Source organism: Myxine glutinosa, chromosome 3 (assembly GCF_964187855.1).
Source record: "Myxine glutinosa chromosome 3, kmMyxGlut1.1, whole genome shotgun sequence".
Classification (NCBI taxonomy): Eukaryota; Metazoa; Chordata; class Myxini; order Myxiniformes; family Myxinidae; genus Myxine; species Myxine glutinosa.
This window is the reverse complement of record NC_136263.1, coordinates 12,511,223-12,534,852: the sequence shown is the minus strand read 5'-3', so window position 1 is coordinate 12,534,852 and position 23,630 is coordinate 12,511,223. Positions and strand designations below refer to the sequence as shown.

General features: G+C 48.4%; 1 protein-coding gene across 1 annotated transcript in view; it reads right to left on the bottom strand.

Annotated features, from left to right (window-relative positions):
- The window catches only part of LOC137423806 (dedicator of cytokinesis protein 1), a 968,048-nt gene that overhangs the window by 837,537 nt on the left and 106,881 nt on the right, over positions 1-23,630 (bottom strand). Inside the window, exons 14-16 of the mRNA XM_078773719.1 lie at positions 21,077-21,198; positions 20,776-20,874; positions 2,498-2,570 (exon numbers count right to left, since the gene is read on the bottom strand). Of these exons, the coding sequence (XP_078629845.1) occupies positions 2,498-2,570; positions 20,776-20,874; positions 21,077-21,198 (294 nt within the window). The remainder of the gene's footprint in view (positions 1-2,497; positions 2,571-20,775; positions 20,875-21,076; positions 21,199-23,630) is intronic.

Below are 23,630 nucleotides of genomic sequence, written 5' to 3'. Positions count from 1 at the left end.
AAATAGCTGTATGTTGAAATATGTTGAAAAAGTCAAAACTTTACATGGGGTGTACTTACTTTTTCACGTGACTGTATGTGCTGTACCCAGTGTCATTCTAGTTACCCATGGAATCTGCATCAAATTCTAGAAAGTCTCCACACTTGTAAGCTATTTGCTAAATATTTTCTGCAAACTCATAAAAGCAAACCACTCTCCAATGAAATTACCCTCTTGGGTCGTCACAGTTTTCACACCATCGATATGTTTGCCTGTGAACTTATTGATGGCATGGTAACAGGATGTTTGTTGTCGACAGCATTGATGACATTCAAATCGCTGGCAACATTTCGGGATTTTTTTCTGCCTCACTCAAAAAAGTCGTCATCATTTCCCATTTCACTCTTTTATTGGTTCATGTGCACATCAGTGGCTCTCGTTTGCAAGGCATTCATCTCGAAGACAAGTGTGACATGTCGTAAACATTTTTTGTTTTTTCTACATTGCCCGTAGGGAAATTCCGTCTGGAACAGCGTTTGTCTGTCCGTCCTGTGTATGTATGTATGTATGTATGTATGTCCCTCACAAACGTCCACCAATAACAGCTAAAGATCTGGTCACATGACAGGGGGACAGCGTTTATTAACCATTGCAGTTTCATATTTTATTAAAAGGAAATATAATAACCTTATGTGGAACATTTTGTGGTCCCAGCAGGTGTCGTAAAGTAGGTAGGAGATTTCAGAAATTCCTGAATACAATTGTAAATTTGAAATGCAATTGACATGGACCTTGCTCCCAAAGTCTGTCTGTCTTTCTGTCTGTCTGTCCGTCTGTCTGTCTGTCCGTCTGTTCCCAGGTACCGCAAAAACGGCTAAACCGATCGCAACGAAATTTTGGGTGGGTATTCCTGGGACCCCCTGGAGTAAAATAGGGTATATTGATTTTCCAATTTTTCCCCAATTTCCCAATTTTTCCAATTTTCCAAAAACGATGGAATAATATTTACTGATATGAACAGTGATGTGGCTTTTATTGAAATTCTACAAATACTGTTTAGATTTTGATGATGTGCATGTGATATGATTTAACGGATGTTTATATGAATCGTTTAAAATAAAATAAAAAGCCTTCAATTTCTGATATTTTGCCTTTTTATTTGGGCCTCCCAATTGAAGCCCCGCCCCTAGGGCGGGTACCGTTGCTAGTAGTATTCATTTGTGATTGGAATGATGAATGATGCTGTTTGGAATGAAAATAGAGATATTGATTTTAAAGCAGAATGAGGAAATGATGTAAGGGTTTCCATCCATGACATTCACGGATTCCCCATTTGCAGTTTCACCATTGACTGGGTATAGCGACATTCAGGCGGGTTACGTTTTTTTGTCCAAGTCCTTCACGAACCTGCTGTCAATTCCTGACGTTCGACTGAATTCCTGACGTTCATACAATCGTCTTAAACTAAAGTATCAAGCAAGGCCAGCTTCACCACTGTTAGACTATCGGTCTTGTTTTTTGTAAAAGTGAAACTCACTCGAAGTCAGTCTCCAAGATAACTGAGTCACCGCAGTGCATTCCGATCCACCAACAGCTGCACTACACTTTATTTACATCTCGTGCCAGATCCCTGAGCCTTCTGGTCTGGACCCTCTTGCTCTTGCCTCAATAGTCACATAGTCCTGCGACCCTCTCTGTGGTATTCCCACTGGTCTACGCCCATCAAATCTCCAGCACTCATTTTTAATTGCCCATCTACTGTTGTCCAGATGCCAAATGTGACTAGCCCATCGAATTGCTCATGATGTTATGGAGTTATTCGTCATGTCTCAATGTCTTATTCTGTATGCTTAGTTATTCGTTGGTGATTTTACTCTGAGGATCCTCCTCAAGCATCTCCTGTCATCACCATCGTGTGCCCATGTTATTTGCTTGGTTTGTAATTGAAGTCCTGCACTTGCTTCTGTTATCGCATTGGTGTTATACATCCAGATCTTAGTCTTTCATTGCAAAGACGTGTTTGCAAATGCTCAACCTGCTCTCAAATGTTGTGTTTGTGTGCTTCGTCCCTTTCTCGCACCATCTTGTCGACCGCTCCCCTTTTTATATACTTTGTTTGCTTGTTTGTTTGATTTGTTTGTTTGATAAATGTTAGCTCTTTCACGAGCCTCGACTCTGTATACAAAAAAAAAAAAGATCAGTCCAATGCAATACGATTTAAAGACCACACCGGCCAGAGCTTGTTGTATTTTTGAAACATCTTTCATACTTCACCTCTTTCTGTCAATCTACTTCCCAGATCAACAAATCTGGTGACCTTATCTATTCCATATGACCCCACGGGTAGCTCCTCAAAATCATTTTTGGATTCTCTGGTTATTTTCATCCATTTGCATGTAGAGGTTGTGATCACGAGGAAATGAGTAAATCGAACTACAAAATATTATTTACACTTCAGATCTTATCCAATCAGTGTGATCATGTCTGCCATAACATTGGGCTCACACTTCCTACTTACCGTCCTGTGTTGAGCGGTGACGAAAGGAGAAGTGCAGGTGGGCTTTTCCGACGAGCTCCACGGGAATGACCACCTGGAAAACACACAAGAAATTGTACTTTGTGAGGCACCATAGAAAACTGTCATATTTTTGAAATGATAATTTGACCCACGGTTAATGATAGACTTCAGTGAAATCTGACTATGGACAGAATCTATTTCTGTGGCCACCAAAACTAGGAGATGTCTATAATAGATGCATTGTCCAGTATTGGTTTTCCGTGCCAGCTCATGTCCCACATTTGAACCAAGTTATGCGTTATGTGGTACTCGCAGACAGTGCTGAAGTGTTAAGGATACCAAATCTGGCTGAACACAGCCATATTAAGGTTTTAAACAAAGCTTCCAGAACATGAACTGTTCAGAAGAAGAATATATATCGGATCAACAAAAACCTATCTGGCTCCATAATGACTCATAATGAATCCATCAATTCAAAACACCATTCCAAGAACATTTGCATTGGTATTAAACTGCATCCTTTATTTAGTTTTATATATTAGAGGTGAAGGGCTATATGGCAACAGTCCGTTATATACTGTTGAGGATCCGGGTTTTGGGGTTTTCCATGAGAGGACCTTCTCAGACTCCTCTAGAACCCCCAGTCCTGAGGCCACCAGCTATGGATAACTGCGCGTAACCCAGGCAGTGTACAATCAGCAGAAGCCGACAGGCCGAATGTGCTCGGCCCACCAGAAAACCAAGATGGCGGGCATATCATTTTGTGTCAGTGCTATGGTGGGTGGAGTCAAGCGACATGTAGGTGTTGTCGTGGAAATCAATCAGGTCCACAACTTTGTCCCATAGGTTGGTTTAATCACAATTAGATCTCTGGCATCATCCTGTGAAAATACAATCATGCAATAGATATCAGGATCTTGGTATCATACAGAAAGGACCGATAATAATAGTCAAAGCAAGCGAGTCTAGCATATAGGTGCGGGTACGTACCATTCAAGACTACAGGACTACATGTCATAGTAAATGTCACAGGAGTGGCTCAGCGTCGCGGATGTCCCAGGTCTTATAGACGCCCCTCAGTGGTTTACGCGAGTATCACTCCTGGGTTCAACTTTGGTATAATTTCACTACATTCTCCCCGCCGTTAGAACTATACTGCCGCTAGGCAGATCTCAAGCATGCGTCAGCATTAATTGATTGGGGTACGTCATTCCATGTCAGTCGGTCCACCCGTAGCGGTCGGGGTGGCGAACTACCCTGCCAGCCCGTGTCCAGAAACTACCGGGTACGGCATCCCCAAGCCCGGAGTCCCCTGCGTCGGAGTAGCCGCTGGAGGTAGGTGTCGGAGGGGGCACCTCAGAGCCTTCAGGCAGGGGTGTAGGTGACGACAGAGGTGACGGCAAAAGTTCCATAGAGGAAGCTTCGGTAGAGTCCATAGACTCGTAGATCGGTTCGTCTATATCCCTATAAGGGTCGATGACCCCACAAGGGGCGAGATGGCGTATGGAGACAGTGGACTCGCGTCCATCTGCCGTCATCACACGAGCATGCTCGGGATTAGCCTGGAGTACCTGCACCTTATCTACAAAGGGGTCGTACTTGCTCGTGCGCACCGCTCGTTTGAGATAGGCTGGCCCCGGCTCAGCGAGCCAGCTGGGTAAAGATCGGATACTACCCGAGCTTCGAGGGTGGTGGAACAGTCTTTCGTGAGGAGTCTGGTTGGTGGCCGTACATAGGAGAGCCCTGATCGAGTTCAGAGCCGCAGGTAGCGACCAACCCCATTTATTGAGACCCCGGCCGAGGGTCCGGAGGCTTAGCATGACGGCCCTCCATATAATCCCATTGAAGCGTTCGATCTGCCCATTCGCCTGGGGTCTGTACGGTGTGGTGTAACTCGAAGCAACATTATTTTGGAGCAAATAACCTCTCACCTCCTGAGACAGGAACACCGCACCCCGATCGGTATGCACGTAGGCCAGATACCCAAACATAGAAAACAAATTCTGCAGGCACCGTATGACCGTGGCAGCCGTCATATCACCGCACGTGTAAGCAAAAGGGAATCACGAGTACTCATCAACGATAGTGAGCAGAAAACGAGAGTTGCTCGACACTGGCAGCGGGCCTTTGAAATCCATTGCCAATCTCTCCCATGGTCTAGTAGCCCTAACCAGCGTCCCCATGGGAGGGTTGTAAAAACGCGGTTTGAGTTCCGCACATATAGCGCAGTCACGGCAGATCCGGCGGATGTCCTCAATCGAGTACGGCAGATTACCATTACGCACAAAATGAGCGAAACGTGCCACCCCTGGATGACATATAGTGTCGTGCAAAGCGCACAGTCCCTCCAAAGTTACGATCCCCGCGCACATAGCCGGCCTTGATAAGGCATCGGCGACCAGGTTATCCTTCCCCGGGCGGTATTTGATGGTGTAGCAGAAGTCGGCGAGTTCAATACGCCAGCGAGTGATTTTCTCATTCTTAATACGTTGAGCATGTAAGGTGTCGTACATGAACGCAACGCTTTGTTGGTCCGTGATGATTTGGAAGCATCGCCCGAGTAAGTACGGTCGCCACCGCCGAATCGACTCGACGATCGCGTACGCTTCCTTTTCGACAGACGAATGCCTCCGCTCAGCGGAGGTGAGAGTCCGTGAAAAGAAAGCCACAGGGCGCCCCCCTTGGGAGAGAGTTGCCGCTATCGCATGATCCAAGGCATCACTTTCTAAGACGAAAGATTCGCTCTCGTCGATCGTCGCCACAGCAGCGCCAGCGATGTCGGCCTTAAGGCCCCCGAAGGCCGCCAAGGCGGCCGGGCTCATGGGGAACGTGTCGCAGGCCATGAGGGGGCGGAGCTTTGCAGAGAAATTTTGTACCCACTTCGCATAGTGGGCGAACAGCCCGAGAGCGCGCTTCAGCGAAGCCCGATCGCTAGGCGGAGCCATATCGAGCAAAGGTCGCAGACGCTCCTTATCCGGAGAGACTGAGCCATGGGTCACGGTATACCCCAGAAGATCTATCGTGCGTAGAGAGTAACGACACTTAGCCTCATTCATGGTTAGGCGATACCTACGCGCGACCTCGAGGAAGCGCTTCAGATTAGCATCGTGATGCCCCTGGTCATACCCACAAACCGTAAGATTGTCCAGATATACAAAGACATCTGTCAAGTTTTCCTTAGTAACGAGGTCGTCCATAGCCCTCTGAAAACAGGGTACCCCGTTCGTCACCCCAAAAGGTAGTCGGGTGACCTGGTATAACCTTTGACCTGATTCAAAGGCGGTATAGATGCGATCAGCCCTAGAGATGGGGATCTGATGATATGCACTACGCAGATCGAGAGTGCTGTAGACGGAGTACTGGGCCACCTGTCGTACTAGCGCGTCCATCCCCGGTAAGGGGTAGGCGTCCAGCTGTGTAAAGCGATTAACCGTCTGAGAGTAGTCAATTACCATGCGCCGGCGATGGGCCTCACTTCACACCACGAAGACCTGGGCCCGCCACGGTGACCGGCTAGGTTCGATAACACCATCCTTTAAGAGCTGGGCCGTTTCTTCCACAATGAATTGCACGTCCGCTCGTGAGTAGCGCCACGATCTTACCGCTACAGGAGTGCAGTCAGTGGTCAGGTTGGGGAACAGCGAAAGAGGCTCAATTTCCATTTTCGCGAGTGCACACACAGCAAGCGTGTCCGTCCCACCGAATTCAATTTCCAAACGTCCATGTCGCTTAAGAAAATCGTGTCCTAACAGAATGTCAGCACATAATGCAGGCAAGACCATGAGATGTACATCTGGAAACATGCGCCCTTTATCACAAGTTTCAATCGACATTCCCCCTTCGTGCTGAGCCTAAGTCCTTGGGAGGCCATGAAGATCCGTCGTGTAGTCCCGAGGATGCCACCCATGGTGACGCACCAGCCGCTGATCGATAAACTATCCGTAGACCCCGTGTCGACTAGGGCCCGCGCAAAAATGCCTTCGACCAAGAGCGGAATAATGGCCTGATCAAGGCCCGAAGATCCGGCAGGTATTGTGCCGTCCGAGCGAGAAGATCGCGCCTCGCGTGTGGATCCCACACCGGCTGCAGTTTTCCGGTCGTTTGAGCAGCCTCCGGAGGGCCCCCGTGCCAAACGCATAGTTGGTCATGCCGGAGCAAGAGCGTGTAGTTCGTACGAGCTGCCGTCAGATGGCGCTCGTGTCACGTGCGAAAGATCGCAGTCAATTGTACTTTCATGTGCTGGAGCAAGAGCGAGTAGTTCGTACGAGCTGCCGTCGGATGGCGCTCGTGTCACGTGCAGTGTTTGCTGCAAAACAGGAGGAGCTTTCAAAGCAGAAACTTGTCGTTTGTTTGAGGAGGGCGTTCGAACGCCAGTCAAGGTCGGTCGCTCCGCGGCCGGTCGTGTTCGCGCCATTTGTTTTGGCGGCCCGATGTATCTCACCAAGGATGTGCGTGCAGCCAGGGCCTCGCGAGGAGGAGGACCGCTCATCAAAGCCGGGTGAGGCGCCCCGCTCTGTGCTCGGTCCGTTGGCTCAGTGATAAGCCCATTCAAGGTCGCGCGAGCTCGTGTGCCCGGCGGGGTCTTCTTGCAGACTTTTGCAAAATGTCCTTTAGTAGAACACAAATGGCATATGGCTTCCCGAGCCGGACACGCCGACCTGGGGTGCTGTCGATTGCCACAGAAGTAACACGTCGCGTTCCGGTCAGGCCTTGGCCTGGCTGCTGTAGCTGCTGCCAGGCCGGAATCCGAGTCCACCTTGGGAGCGGCCAGGGGCTCGGCCATAGTCGAGTCCGCACCCGTATCCTCGTGGTAGCCCTCTCCGGTCGCGCGAGTTGTGAAGTCCCCGCAACGACCCGTGTGTGGTCATAAGCGGTAGATTGTTCCCGGGCCTCAGTGTAAGCGTTGGCCACCCGTAGTGCCTCTGCGAACGTCAGGTCAGCTGTCTCCAAAAGTCTGAGTCTCAGATTTGAAGAGCTGATCCCAGAGACGAAAGCATCTCGGACAAGATCGTCCTGGACTTGCTCGTGTGTCCGTACCTCTTGAGTACTGTCCGCGACGAGGTGTCGCAGCTCCTGGGTGAAGCGATCGATCGACTCAGTAGGCTGTTGACACCGCGTTGCGAGCAGATACCTGTTGTACACCACGCTCCGTTTCTTAATGTAAAGGCGCTTTAGTTCAGCCACGGCGGCATCGTACGTCGTACATCGTGCAATGCTCCTGTAGACGCGGTGGTCGACTTTGGTCTGCAACACAGACAGCTCCGTTTCAGTGGTGGGAACGGCATCCTGGGCGCCGAACTGGTTCTCCAGCGTTTTGAGCCAGTGAGTGAACTCCGAGCCCGAATCCTCAGCTTGTGGGTCGGCGCCGAGTGTCGGTACATTGATCATCTTGTGTCCCGCCATTTCCATAGATCTTAATTGTGATTAAATGTCGTGGAAATCAATCAGGTCCACAACTTTGTCCCATTGGTTGGTTTAATCACAATTAGATCTCTGGCATCATCCTGTAAAAATACAATCATGCAATAGATATCAGGATCTTGGTATCATACAGAAAGGACCGATAATAATAGTCAAAGCAAGCGAGTCTAGCATATAGGTGCGGGTACGTACATTTAAGACTACAGGACTACATGTCATAGTAAATGTCACAGGAGTGGCTCAGCGTCGCGGATGTCCCAGGTCTTATAGACGCCCCTCAGTGGTTTAAGCGAGTATCACTCCTGGGTTCAACTTTGGTATAATTTCACTACAGGTGTCAAGCAGCTGTTCGACCAATGGGTGCATATTTCAAAAGTTGACACCCAACAAGAACGCCAACAACACCAATAACAGCAATGCAAAGCTCTTGTTGAGACATGCGACATGTCGCATGTAAAAATCTGCAAACTTAAAGTTCACTTTGTTGTTTGAAAAATAAAACAAATTACTTAAGCCTGTCCCCTATGTGTGCACATGGTTTGAAAGGAGGACAAGACATTTTTGTTGTCAGGCATCTCCTGTGACAACGTGACGTCACCTTTACTGCAGGAAAAATCGCAGTGTGTTACCTGGTTTGTCGAAACCAAATCAGCTACACAAGTTCAACGAGGGTTCAGGACGATCAGTGGAAGGCAGCAATCATTGAGAAATTAACCGATTTGTGAGTTACACAGTTTATGGAGACTGGTAGCATCCTGCAGAGGAAGGGGGAAGGCTGGCCAAATACAAGTGGTAAGGATGTCGAACACGTTTGTGATTCGTTAGAGTCCTTATAGGACCATTTACATTCGGATGATGATCTTGACCAATCTTGACAAAACTTTGAGAAACAGTATTTCATATGTAGCAAACCACATCGATGTATCACATTTCACTTTTTATGGGGTAGACAGTAGGGCAACGCCATCTGGAACAACGTTCATCTGTATGTATGTATGTCCCTTCTGCCGGCATTTTGTGGGTTTATTCCCATTAAATTCATTTTTTATCTGCAACCGTTGGTCCGATTGACACAAAACATTCAACATATGAGCGCCCCCTCCTGTAGAATTTTTATAATGCTAATTATGACGTCATACGTCACATGGCACAGGTGCCATTATGGAAAAAAACGAAAAAATATTGCACCTCTATATCTCCAAAACCTCTCTATGGAAAAAAAATTGAAAGGTAGCTCATTCGAAAGTATGTCGGGGTAAAAATGAATAATTGTCACCTCTGGACCAATCAGTGGCCCCGATGGTCGTAAAGCATGCTGGGTATTTGTACCATGTGGTGTCGTCACGCGAAGCTAATGCAAGTATGATTGCTTGTGCACCATTGGCTAAAAGCCATCACACAGTTGTCTAGCAGAACTGTGTCTCTGCGTTTGAGTTGGCAAAAACATGTTTTAGCTGTGGCTTGACCTTGTGTAAAATATCAAGCCAAGGGTCCTCATATCTGCATTCCTATGCTCTGATCTCATGCTGCAGTTTTTGCTTCTGCCTTCCTTTCTCATGAACACTTTGAGTATAAATTTAAACTCAGACAGAATAGAAATCAGAGATCTGTTTGCTCTTGCGGACAAGCAGATTGTCCCCGTGCATAAAAATAAATATTCCTTTTGTCAATCAAGTTATCTGTCACAATTTTTTATAAAGGTGGACAGACCCGACAAGTACTCCCCATGGGGAATAACATATGTTATGGATGATGTCACAGGTGCCTTCATTATGATGCCATGAATCGACAAGTATAAAGCTTGATCTGATCAGTATGAATCCTGGGATAAATTGTGTTGAGCATGATCTAGGGATATCCCGGTGTGTACCATGGTTTAGAATAGGTACACCGTATCCCTGCGTGTCATAAGAGGCCACTAAGAGGGTTGGCGTCAGGAAGGGCATCCGGCCATAAAAACATTGCCTCAAAAAGAGAACCATGACTACATATGGGCAGGATACAGCCCGAAGTGGAGATCGGTTTCTGAGGTTTGGAACATGGAATGTAGGAACAATGACAGGGAGATCAGGAGAAGTGGTGGAAGTATTGATCAGAAGAAGAGTGGACATATGTTGTGTGCAAGAGACGAGATGGAAAGGAAGTGGTGTGAGAATGGTGAAGGGTAGGCAGGGACAGAAATACAAGTTTGTGTTGCAAGGGTGCCCGGACGGCGTGAATGGTGTTGGTGTCCTGTTTTCTGAGGAGTTTGTAGACAGTGTGGTGAGTGTGACTAGAGTGAGTGACAGGTTGATGATGGTAAAAATGATAATTGGAAAGCCCTTGGTGAACGTCATCTCGGGATATGCTCCGCAAGTTGGTCGGAGCGATGAAGAGAAGGACAAGTTCTGGTGTGCGATAGAGAAGCTGATGGAAAACGTGAAAGATGAGGAAGTTGTTGTGGTAGGAGGAGACCTAAATGGACATGTGGGAAGGAGTATGGACGGTTTTGAGGGAGTTCATGGGGGTTACGGATATGGTGTGAGAAATGGAGAAGGTGAAAGGATTTTGGAGTTTGCTGATGGAGCTGATTTGTTGATTTGTAATACTCAGTTCCAGAAAGAGGATAATAAGCTTGTTACATACACGTCAGGTGGGTCGACGACAACCGTTGACTACCTGATGGTGCGTAGGCGAGATAGGGGGCACCTCCGCGACACAAAGGTGATCCAGGGGGAGGAGGCCGTTTCACAGCACCACTTGGTTGTCTGCGATATAAGGATGAAAGGTGCGAGGAGAGCTCGGCAGGTGAAGTACCAACCGATAATGAAGGTGTGGAGGTTGAAAGAGGTGACAGCAAGGGAGGCATTAAAAGAGAGGCTGAGTAGGGTAGAGGATGATGTGGTTGAGCTTGAAAGTGGTTGGATGTCAATGAAAGATAGTCTGTTGGGAGCCGTTGGTGAAGTATGTGGATGGACAAAAGGACCACCGAGGCACTCGGAAACATGGTGTTGGGATGATGAAGTTGGAAAGAGGATTGACGAGAAGAGGAAGAAGTTCAAGGAGTGGCAGAAGGCGAAGGGTACGGGAGCAGAAAAAGCAGAGCATGAAAGTTATAAGGCAGCCAAGAAGGCTGCAAAGAAAGAGGTAGCAAAGGCGCAGGAGGCATGTAGGAAAATGTTTGGAGAACGCTTGGATTCGGAAGAGGGTCAGAGAGCGGTATTCAGGATTGCAAAGCAGACAGCGAAAGAGAGGTGTGATGTGATGGGGGTGAGTTGCTTGAAGGATGAAGTGGGACAAGTCGTTGTGGACCAAGATGGAATTAAAGGAAGATGTAAGAGACATATGGAAATACTGTTGAATGCAGAGAATGAATGGGAAGGCAACATAGAGAGTAACCCAGTTTTAGGACCGGCAGAGAAGATAACTGAGAAGGTAGTTGAGGAAGCGATAAAAGCAATGAAGAGTGGAAATGCGGGAGGACCGACGGGAGTTGTGGGAGATATGTTGAAGGCAGCGGGAAATTGGGGTGTGAAGAGAATGACAGAGATCTGCAATCTGGTGGTGGAAGAAGGCTGCATTCCAGTGGATTGGGAACTGAGTACCCTCGTCCCTCTATACAAGGGGAAAGGTGACCCTCTGGAGTGTGGCTCATACCGAGGGATAAAGTTATTGGCGCATGGAATGAAGGTATTGGAAAGGGTGTTGGAGAGGAGGATAAGGAAGAAGGTGAAGATCGCCGAAATGCAGTTTGGATTTATGCCAGGAAGAGGAACGACAGACACGCTCTTTATTGTGAGGCAGTTGCAGGAGAAGTACATGGAGAAGAGGAAGAAGTTGTTTCTTGGGTTTGTTGATCTGGAGAAATCATTCCATCAGGTTCCACGCGAAGTATTGACATGGGCATTGCAGTGAAATTATACCAAAGTTGAACCCAGGAGAGTTACTCGCTTCAGCCACTGAAGGGCGTCTATAAAACCTGGGACGTCCGCGACGCGGAGCCACACCTGTGACATTTACTTTACATGTAGTCTTGAATGGTACGTATATGCTAGACTCGCACATATATGCTAGACTAGCTTGCTTTGTCTATTATTATCGGTCTGCTCAGTATGATACCAAGATCCTGATATCTATTGCATGATTGTATTTTACAGGATGATGTCAAAGATCTAATTGAGATTAAACCTACCTATGGGACAAGTTGTGAATCTGGTTGATTTTCACAACACTTAATCTCAATGAGATCTACGGAAATGGCAGGACACAAGATGATCAACGTACCGATACTCGGCTCCGACCCACAAGCTGAGGAATCGGGCTTCGTGTTCGCTCACTGGCTCAAAACGCTGGAGAACCAGTTCGGCGCCCAGGATGCCGTACCCACCGCTGAAACGAAGCTGTCTGTGCTACAGACCAAAGTCGACCACAACGTTTACAGGAGCATCGTTCGATGTACAACGTACGATGCCGCCGTGGCAGAACTAAAGCGCCTCCTTTACATTAAGAAGCGGAGCGTGGTGTACAACAGGCATCTGCTCGCCACGCGACGTCAACAGCCAACCGAGTCGATCGACCGCTTCGCTCAGGAGCTGCGGCACCTCCTCACGGACAGTACTCAAGAGGTACGGACACACGAGCAAGTCCAGGACGATCTTATCCGAGACGCTTTCGGCTCCGGAATCAGCTCTACAGATCTGAGACTCAGGCTCCTGGAGACAGCTGACCTAACGTTCGCGGAGGCTCTACGGGTGGCCAATGTTTACACTGAGGCCCAGAAACAATCCACCGCTTATGACCACTCTCGGATCGTTGCGGGGACTACTCAACTCGCGCGACTGGAGAGGGCTACCGCCGAGGATACGGGTGCGGACTCGACTATGGCCGAGCCCCTGGCCGCTCCCGTGGTGGACTCGGGTTCCGGCCTAGCAGCAGCTACAGCAGCAAGGGCCAGGCCTGACCGGAACGTGACGTGTTACTTTTGTGGCAATCGGCAGCATCCCAGGTCAGCATGTCCGGCTCGGGAAGCCATATGCCATTTGTGTTCTACAAAAGTTCACTTTGCTAAAGTCTGCAAGAAGGCCGCGCGGGGCACACAAGCACGCGCGACCTTGAATGGGCTTATCGCCGAGCCAGCGGACCGAGCACGGAGCGGGGCGCCTCACCCGGCCTTGATGAGCTGTCCTCCTCCTCCCGGGCCCCTGGCTGCACGCATGTCCTTGGTGAAATACATCGGGCCGCCACAACAAATGTCGCGAACGCGACCGGCCGCAGAGCGATCGACCTTGACTGGTGTTCGAACGCCTTCCTCAAACAAACAAAAAGTTCCGGCTTTGAAAGCTCCTCCTGATATGCTTGCGCATGCGCCATCTGACGGCAGTGAAAGTACAATTGACTGCGATCTTTCGCACGTGACACGATCGCCCTCTGACGGCAGCTCGTACGAATTACACGCTCTTGATCGAGCACATGTTGACTGCGATCTTTCGCATGTGACACAAGCGCCATCTGATGGCGGCTCGTACGAATTACACGCTCTTGGATCGGCACGTCCAACTATGCGTTTGGCACGGGGGCCCTCCATGTCCCACACACGCTCCGTGTCACACACACACACACGTGTCCACACACGTGTCCCACACACACGGATCCCACACACGCTCCTGTAGCAGAAGGAGGCTCCTTCGACGACCAGAAAACTGCAGCCGGTGTGGGATCCACGCGTGAGGCGCGATCTTCTCGCTCGGACGGCGCAATACCTGCCGGATCTTCTGGCCTTGATCAGGCCATTGTCCCTCTCTTGGTCAAAGGCATTTTTGCACGGGCCCTAATCGACACAGGATCTACGGATAGTTTCATCGATCAGCGGCTGGTGCGTCAACATGGTTGGCCGATCATCGGGACTACACGACGGATCTTCATGTCCTCTCAGGGACTTCGGCTCAGCACGAAGGGGGAATGTCGATTAAAACTTGTGATAAAGGGATGCATGTTTTCCGATGTACATCTCATGGTCTTGCCTGCCTTATGTGCTGACATCCTGTTAGGACACGATTTCCTTAAGCGACATGGACGTTTGGAAATTGAATTCGGTGGGACGGACACGCTTGCTGTGTGTGCACTCGCGAAAATGGACATTGAGCCTCTTTCGCTGTTCCCCAACCTGACCACTGACTGCGCTCCTGTAGCAGTAAAATCGCGGCGCTACTCACGAGCGGACGCGCAATTCATTGCGGAAGAAACGGCCCAACTCTTACAGGACAGTGTTATCGAACCTAGCCGGTCACCGTGGTGGGTCCAGGTCTTAGTGGTGCGAAGTGAGGCCCATCGCCGGCGTATGGTAATTGACTACTCACAGATGGTTAATCGCTTTACACAGCTGGACGCCTACCCCTTACCGGGGATGGACGCGCTAGTACGACTGGTGGCCCAGTACTCCGTCTACAGCACTCTCGATCTGCGTAGTGCGTATCATCAGATCCCCATCTCTAGGGCTGATCGCATCTACACCGCCTTTGAATCGGGTCAAAGGTTATACCAATTCACCCGATTACCTTTTGGGGTAACGAACGGGGTCTCCTGTTTTCAGAGGGCTATGGACGACCTCGTTACAAAGGAGAACTTGACAGATGTCTTCGTCTATCTGGACAATCTTACGGTTTGTGCGTATGACCAGGAGCATCACGATGCTAATCTGAGGCGCTTCCTCGAGGTCGCGCATAGGTACGACTGTTGCGCATAGGACATCCGCCGGATCTGCCGTGACTGCGATCTAACCATGAATGAGGCTAAGTGTCGTTACTCTCAACGCACGATAGATCTTCTGGGGTACACCGTGACCCATGGCTCTGTCTCTCCGGATAAGGAGCGTCTGCGACCTTTGCTCGATATGGCCCCGCCCGGCGATCGAGCTTCGCTGAAGCGTGCTCTCGGGCTGTTCGCCCACTACTCGAAGTGGGTGCAAAATTTCTCCACGAAGCTCCGCCCCCTCGTGCGACACGTTCCCCATGACACGTTCCTACGACACGTTCCCCATGAGCCCGGCCGCCTTGGCGGCCTTTGGGGGCCTTAAGGCCGACATCGCTGGCTCCGCTGTGGCGACAATCGACGAGAGCGAATCTTTCGTCGTAGAAAGTGATGCCTCGGATCATGCGATAGCGGCGACTCTCTCCCAAGGGGGGCGCTCGGTGGCTTTCTTTTCGCGGACTCTCACCTCCGCTGAGCGGAGGCATTCGTCTGTCGAAAAGGAAGCGTACGCGATCGTCGAGTCGATTCGGCAGTGGCGACCGTACTTACTCGGGCGATGCTTCCAAATCATCACGGACCAACAAAGCGTTGCGTTCATGTACGACACCTTGCATGCTCAACGTATTAAGAATGAGAAAATCACTCGCTGGCGTATCGAACTCGCCGACTTCTGCTACACCATCAAATACCGCCTGGGGAAGGATAACCTGGTCGCCGACGCCTTATCGAGGCCGGCTACGTGCGCGGGGATCGTAACTTTGGAGGGGCTGCGCACTCTGCACGACACTATGTCATCCAGGGGTGACGCGTTTCGCTCATTTTGTGTATAGTAGTAATCTGCTGTACTCGGTTGAGGACATCCGCCGGATCTGCCGTGACTGCGCTATATGTGCGGAACTCAAACCGCGTTTTTACAACCCTCCCATGGGGTCGCTGGTTAGGGCTACTGGACCGTGGGAGAGATTGGCAATGGATTTCAAAGGACCGCTGCCGGTGTCGAGCAACTCTCGTTATCTGCTCACTCTCGTTGATGAGTACTCGCGATTCCCCTTTGCTTATACGTGCGGGGATATGACGGCTGCCACGGTCACACGGTGCCTGCAGAATTTGTTTTCTATGTTTGGGTATCCGGCCTACGTGCATACTGATCGGGGTGCGGTGTTCCTGTCGCAGGAGGTGAGAGGTTATTTGCTCCAAAATAATGTTGCTTCGAGTTACACCACACCGTACAGACCCCAGGCGAATGGGCAGATCGAATGCTTCAATGGGATTATATGGAGGGCCGTCACTCTAAGCCTCCAGACCCTCGGCCGGGGTCTCGATAAATGGGCTTGGTCGCTACCTGCGGCTCTGAACTCGATCCGGGCTCTCCTATGTACGGCCACCAACCAGACTCCTCACGAGCGACTGTTCCACCACCCTAGAAGCTCAGGTAATATCCGATCTTTACCCAGCTGGCTCGCTGAGCCGGGGCTGGCTTATCTCAAACGAGCGGTGTGCACGAGCAAGTACGACCCCTTTGTGGATAAGGTGCAGGTACTCCAGGCTAATCCCGAGCATGCTCGTGTGCTGACGGCAGATGGACGCGAGTCCACTGTCTCCGTACGCCATCTCGCCCCTTGTGGGGTCATCGACCCTTATAGGGATATCGACGAACTGATCTACGAGTCTATGGACTCTACCGAAGCTTCCTCTATGGAACCTTTGCCGTCACCCCTCTCATCACCTACACCCCTGCCTGAAGGCTCTGAGGTTCCCCCTCCGACACCTGCCTCCAGCGGCTACTCCGACGGGTACTCCGGGCTTGGGGACGCCGCACCTGGTAGTTTCCGGACGCGGGCTGGCAGGGTAGTTCGCCGCCCCGACCGCTATGTGTGGACCGACTGACATGGAATGACGTACCCTAATCAATTAATGCTGATGCACGCTTACGATCTACCTAGCGGCAGTATAGTTCTAACGGCGGGGAGAATGTAGTGAAATTATACCAAAGTTGAACCCAGGAGAGTTACTCGCTTCAGCCACTGAAGGGCGTCTATAAAACCTGGGACGTCCGCGACGCGGAGCCACACCTGTGACATTTACTTTACATGTAGTCTTAAATGGTACATATATGCTAGACTCGCACATATATGCTAGACGAGCTTGCTTTGTCCATTATTATTGGTATGCTCAGTATGATACCAAGATCCTGATATCTATTGCATGATTGTATTTTACAGGATGATGTCAAAGATCTAATTGAGATTAAACCTACCTATGGGACAAGTTGTGGATCTGGTTGATTTTCACAACAGGCATTGAGGAAGTTAGGAGTGGAGGAATGGTTGATCAGAGTAGTGATGGCAATGTACAAAAGAGCGCGCACAGCTATAAGGACGAAGGACGGGAACAGTGGTGAGTTTGAGGTGAAGGTGGGAGTGCATCAGGGGTCGGTACTAAGTCCACTACTATTTGTAGCTGTGATGGAGGTGCTGGCTCCGAACGTAAAGGAGGGTTTACCGTGGGAGTTGTTGTATGCAGATGATCTGGTGTTGATTGCAGAGAGTATGGATAGACTGAAGGAAAAGATGAACAAGTGGAAGCAATGTATGGAGACAAAAGGTCTGAAGGTGAATATCGGAAAGACGAAGGTAATGGCAAGTGGTAAAGCATGAGGTGAGGTGGAAAGAACTGGGAAGTGGCCATGTGCTGTGTGCAGGAAGGGTGTCGGAGTGAACTCCATTCAATGTACAATGTGCGCCGAGTGGGTTCCTCAAAAATGCAGTGGTCTGACAGGGTCATTAACCAGTGTGGCAGCTACATTCAAATGTAAGGTGAGCACGCAGATGAAGGAAATGTTGAGTTGGATCTTGGAGATGGCGTGAAGTTGGAAGGTGTGAAAACATTTTGCTACCTCGGAAACATGCTGAATGGAGAAGGTGGATCAGACTCAGCAACGGTTGCTGGAGTGAGATGTGCATGGAAGAAGTTTCGGGAACTGAGTGGTGTGCTGATGACGAGGGGAGTGTCGTTGAAGCTGAAGGGAAAGGTGTATGCTGCATGTGTGAGAAGTGTTATGATTTATGGGAGCGAGACATGGGTAATGAACGTAGAGCAGCAACGAAGGCTGGAAAGGGTGGAAATGCGAATGGTTCGGTGGATGTGCGGAGTGTCGCTGAGAGAGAGGAAGACAAATGATGAATTGCGAAAGATGATGGGAATAGAGCCTGTGATTGATGTTGTGAAGAGGAACAGGTTGAGATGGTTTGGTCATGTGTTGAGGAAGGATGAAAGTGACTGCTTGAGAAGAGTGATGGAAATGAATGTAGAAGGAAGTAGAGGACGGGGAAGACCAAGAAAGACTTGGCTAAAGATGGTGGAAGAAGAAATGCGGTCAAGGGGGTTAACAAGGAGAGATGCAGAAAATAGGGCAAAATGGAGAAGATTGTCATGGGGACCGCAAGGCTAACCCCCGCTCTAGCAGGGAAAATGGTCTTAAAATGCATGTTGTTGTTGTTTGTATGATCTAGGGATAAATTGGTGGAGGAAAAAAAATGATAACGTCATTGGTCATGTGGTTCAGCAGCCATATTTTTACAGCATAGCCCACAAGGCAATGCCATCTGGCACAGCATTAGTCTGTTCATCCGGTGTATGTATGTTTGACCCTCATATGCGCCTGCCAATTAGAGCTGAGGATCTGCTGTCCCCCTTTCATATGACCAGATCCATCATTGAGAAATGGCTATGCCGTTGTTAGACGATCGGTCTTGGTTCTATATTACAGGTTGAATTTGGAATGGTACTTTATGGACTCCCTGTTTTTGCATATTACAAACTATCAACAGCCTGCTGCACTGTGTTATCATTGCTTCTACAGAATGCTTACTTATCATTTTGTTTTTGTTTTTCCTCATTTCCATAGTGTGTATCAAGGTCTCCGAATAGCCTGGCTAGTGACACCACTACAATTCTGCAGCCCAAGCACTACTTGGACAGCTGTTCAGATTTGCAACACAGTCGATCTGTACTGCTAAGCAAGCTGTGCACCGAAGTTGTTCATTCTTGTGAGGCCCAGAGGATTACGCAAAGGCAAGTTAACAGATTTAAATAGCATATCACCACCGAAAACATCCAAAGGTGCAAATACCAAACTTTTTCCAAGTGCATATCAATAGTGTTGATATTGTCCTGTCACCAGTGGTTAAGACTGCTGGATGATGGATAACTGAGACAGTTTTACTCCCAAGGCGGCACCCCAAAAAAATGGCGGTACTTTTGTCGCGCGCGGAATGAAGGGAGGCAAAGTGTTTAACTGAACGGAACACACGGGTTTATTCTGAAACTACGAACAAGTAAACACGACAGTGATTGAATGAATGATCGTTTTAAGGCCATTTTCCCCGCCAGAGCAGGGTTAGCCTTGCGGGCCCCATGACAATCATGGTTCCCTGTTTGAGGCATTGTTTTTTTTATGGCCGGATGCCCTTCCTGACGCCAACCCTAAGTCGCCTCTTACGATGCGCAGGGATACGGTGTTCCTATTCTAAATCGGGGTACACACCGGGATCATTCATCCCAGCAAGCTGGTACTCAATTTGCCGACCTCAGAAGGATGACAGGCTGAGTCAACCCATCTAGCATTAATTCAGCTATCGACAGGGATTCAAACTCAGGATCCTAGGATCCCAAGCCTGCGCCCAAACCGCTAAGCCAACACCGGGATAAGTAAACACGACAGTAAATTCAACAAAGAATTTAATGAAAATAAATGCAGGATGAAAATGTCAAAAGTAATGTTGAGGTAAATTAAATTCCTATCTGAGGTACCTCCACACACAGACTCAAAAACAGACAAGGGGACAGATGAAACAAAACAAAATTCCTTTTTATAGTGCTGGCACTTAGCTTTGGCCCAAATCGGGTCCTTTTTTGAGAGTGGTGGCGAGCGTGAAATTCAGGTCCTACCATGCCGTAGCACACAAGATGACGACCGCCGACGAAAAGCCCACGCGTCGAAGGTGCCCAGGGCCGTGTGGGGGAGGGGGTGGGGGGGGGGGTGAAGACTGCCTTGTTTCAGGTTTCACTGCCTGAGCGAGCACAACGCGGCCTCCAGCTCCCCCGTAGAGCACCACAGCAGAAACCTCTTTCAAAATGCTGCCGACCCAACAAAATCTCCACCAGCCGTCCAAAAGCGCACACACTTAACTCAGCACCAAAATGGCCAACTTCTTGTCAGACCCAGCAGAAGAAGCACACTCCACTTCCACCCAAGCGGGAACCAATCGCTTCCCTCAGGGCGTGGCCTACCGGCCTTCTTCTCCACCCACTGATCCTTCGCCTCTACTGGGTGGGGCCTTTTGCCGATAGTGTTCATGTGGGCGGACCTAGTTGCCGTGAGTGTTCATAGGGCCGGCGCTAGTTGTAAATGTTGTTTAAGGGGGGTTTTCATGGCCGGCCTTGGTAAACGTAAAACTTTAGGGAAAACGACAGAGGGAAAATCAGATACTGGGGAAAACTAACCTTAATCCCTAACTAATTATCACTGCTTCACCCCTCATGTCAAGACATAAACAATCTTAAGCTACAGGTTCCCTACTTATGTACATTGAGATTTCTCCTACGCGTCCACGGTCCATGCTATAATTACACAGTCCTACATTTACTATAGGATTCTTTCATCTACCCCCATAAACATAACAATATTATCTCCCTTGATTTTGGTTCTGATTTTTTTTGTTTATGTACCAAATTTTGATGGTTGAGAATGTGACGACAGCTCTCCACAGCCTCCTGGCTCACCCACACTCAACAATACATAAAATGTGCAGAAATCCTCAAGATGCCAAATACATTTGCAGAATTGTGGGCAAGGTGAAGGCAACCATAGAAAGTCCTACCCAGTACCAATTGTGGAGTGAAAATTATTCTGGGACAAATCCAATGTCCAGCCTGCACTCAATTGACATATACACAAAGCAACCCATGAGTGGGGCCCAAACGATGCCAAGAAGAATCTCCTGAGATTTGCACAAATTATTCACCTCGATGTTTGACCAACTTAATGCAGAATTATCCAGTTCCTTATTTGGTCAGTTATTTGAATATTACATTTTGGGATAGCATCTGCAGAATAATCAATAACGTACCTTGATGGTTTCTGCCCATCGCAGTTGCTTCAGCTGATAGTACACGACTGATTTATATTCTGTCAGTGCATGATCCCCAACTCCTATCCAGAACACATTCTGAGCACAAGGATTCAAACATGAGGAGGGGGGCAGGGGGAGAGGGGAGTGGGGAAGGGAGGGGAGGGGGTGGAAGGAAGGGAAGGGGATGCTGAATGTCAGAAATCATTCAATTACAACTGGATGCAAGTCGACAACATTAAACCCTGAGAAGTTAAAGCATTGTTTTATGAAGTATTTTATTCCACCCGACCCCCTGCACCTTCAATTGGTTGCCCTGATCATCGCAGGCCTTCACTGTGACTTGTAGGCTGTAGCTTTTTCCTGCACCTCGCTCAAAGTCCCCACTCAGCAATGTCACATACACATCATTTCTCACATCTCCTGCAATCATATAATCAATAGCACGGGCTAGATAGCTAGTTAACAGGTTATGCAAGAGAATTATGTGTGGGTAAAATTACAGGTCGAATAAAATTCACCCAGTCATATATCCACAGATACTTAGCCATAATCAGAAAACGATATCATGATCTCTATAATAAGATTCAATGTCCGTCTGTGTGTCACGTAACTCCTCCAAAACTGCTGGCCGCACCCCATTCAGAATGCTGCCAAACAAATTGTCTGGTTTGAGAGGTTTGCACAAGTGCAAAAAAAAAAAATTCAACCCACCTCTCAGGTATGAGGATTACATGATGATGATTACATGAGACATGCCCCAAAACCCCATTTGCTACTGTTGCAATGGCAGTATTCTGCGTTGTGTTCCATTCTCGCCGAAGCAGAGCTGGGCGGTGTATTATCCCACAAAGGTGCCGCATAATCATTACTGTTTCTTTTGATATTTTGATATTTTCATAAATCATATAATCTCTGTTTCAACGGTTTTCAAATGCAGGACCTCGTATACAATGCAATCAACGTGCCAGGAAAAGCAACACTTCATCATTACCGAGTTCCTTTCTGGCTTTGCCCATCGTGAATGCAGCAATTGACTCGTCACGTCAGAGGGGTCACGTGAACAGAGCATTATCAGTTGTACAGTTCATTTAATTGCAACTAGGAAAAAATATATTTGCTTAAAGTAAAATATGCCAAAACACAAAAGAAAGCCGCTGGCAGCAAGAAATGAGTATAACGTTCATGATAGCGGAACGACGCCAATACCACTTCCACGAGCACACTTCGCTCGACAAATGGATGGCACCTGTTCATGGTGTGAAGCAAAATATTTTCTGAAGAAAAGAACATCTGCAGGTGTATTCACAAAATTCTGTCACGAGGGAAAAGACATCCTCAATAATCTGAGTCATAGTGATTGTTCTTGAGACCGAAATTGCAAATGCCCCATTGCAGACGCTGGTTATCCCCATTCCTTTGGGAGGGGTAACCAACTAGTAATAAATATAGCTTGAGTGGCTGTAGCTATATCATCAATATTCACTCATCGATTGGTCGTGGCACTGACCAATTGTGTGTGCCCATCTTTCCCTGACTCATCATTTGGTCATGGCTCTGAGCAAATCCGTGTGACCGTTTTTCCCTTCACTCGTCGATTGGTCATGACACTGACCAATTGGGTGTGACCATTTTCCCTTCACTCGTCGATTGGTCGCGACACTGAACAACTGGGTGTGACCATTTTCCCTTCACTCGTCGATTGGTCGTGACACTGAACAACTGGGTGTGACCATTTTCCCTTCACTTGTGGATTGGTCCTGACAATGATCAATTGGGTGTGATTGTATTTCCAGCATCGTTATTCGTGTCTATTGTTATTGCAACTACCCACGTCAACAAACAATAGTCCAATGGTCCATCTAGGTGTTGTGGCAAATCACACGCTTCCTCACCTCATGTTACTTCGCCTCTCAGAGCAGTGAATACAACATTGGGGATTAAGTGTGGCGTCTTTATCGCATTCATTCCTCACCACGATATTCATCGCTGTGCTCTCCTTGACAATTTTACATTTCTGTGACTCCCCGGACACCAAGTTCGTGTTCGGTGAGGCAAAACGGGTACTCCTGCCCAGAGGGTGGGGTGCCAACTCGTAATTTTAGATTTACCTTTACCTCCACGTGCAATCTTATAATCAAACCTGTCCCATAGGTAAAATTATATTTGATACAGTATGCCTCCTCCATCTTATTCAAGATGGTATAGCTCCATCAGGGCATGTCTCATGCAATTCACCATAAACATATTACAGAACCAGGAAAAGTGCCTGTCCCCAGTGACGGGAAAAAGCTTAAGTGAATCGATCAATTTAAAATTATTGAATGCCCTTTAAAAAAGTTAATCGTGTTGCACTCTTGGTTTTACTCAGAGCCAAACTTGAGCTACTTATACCGCCCGCCGCAAAATGGTGGTGCAACATCGGGCGATTCGGGAAACCATGACTGTAAATCTCTACAACAAGGATGTATTTCGATCAATTGTGTTGTATTTCCTATCCAGAATATTTAACCAACCCTATTTGGCATGGGCAGGTTAAAGGGTATTCCAGCACGCAACGGGTGAGTTGTTGTATGATCAACTCGGTCTTGCGTGAGTGAAAATGAAAATAATTGAAATAAAAAAAAATCGAAAATTCCAATTTTGGAAAAGGAAAAATAAAGGAAACTAGGCACCAATTATTTTTAGCCGCGTCGCAGACGCTGCTCATAGAGTGCCCTCTGCTGTTGTTGTTGTTCTTCTTCTTCTTCTTGTTCTTCTTGTTCTTGCAGAGAAAACAAAACCTCAAAGCTCCACCCATTCTGGGAACCATAGCTCCACCCATTCTGGGAGAGCCTTCATATAAACAAATATCC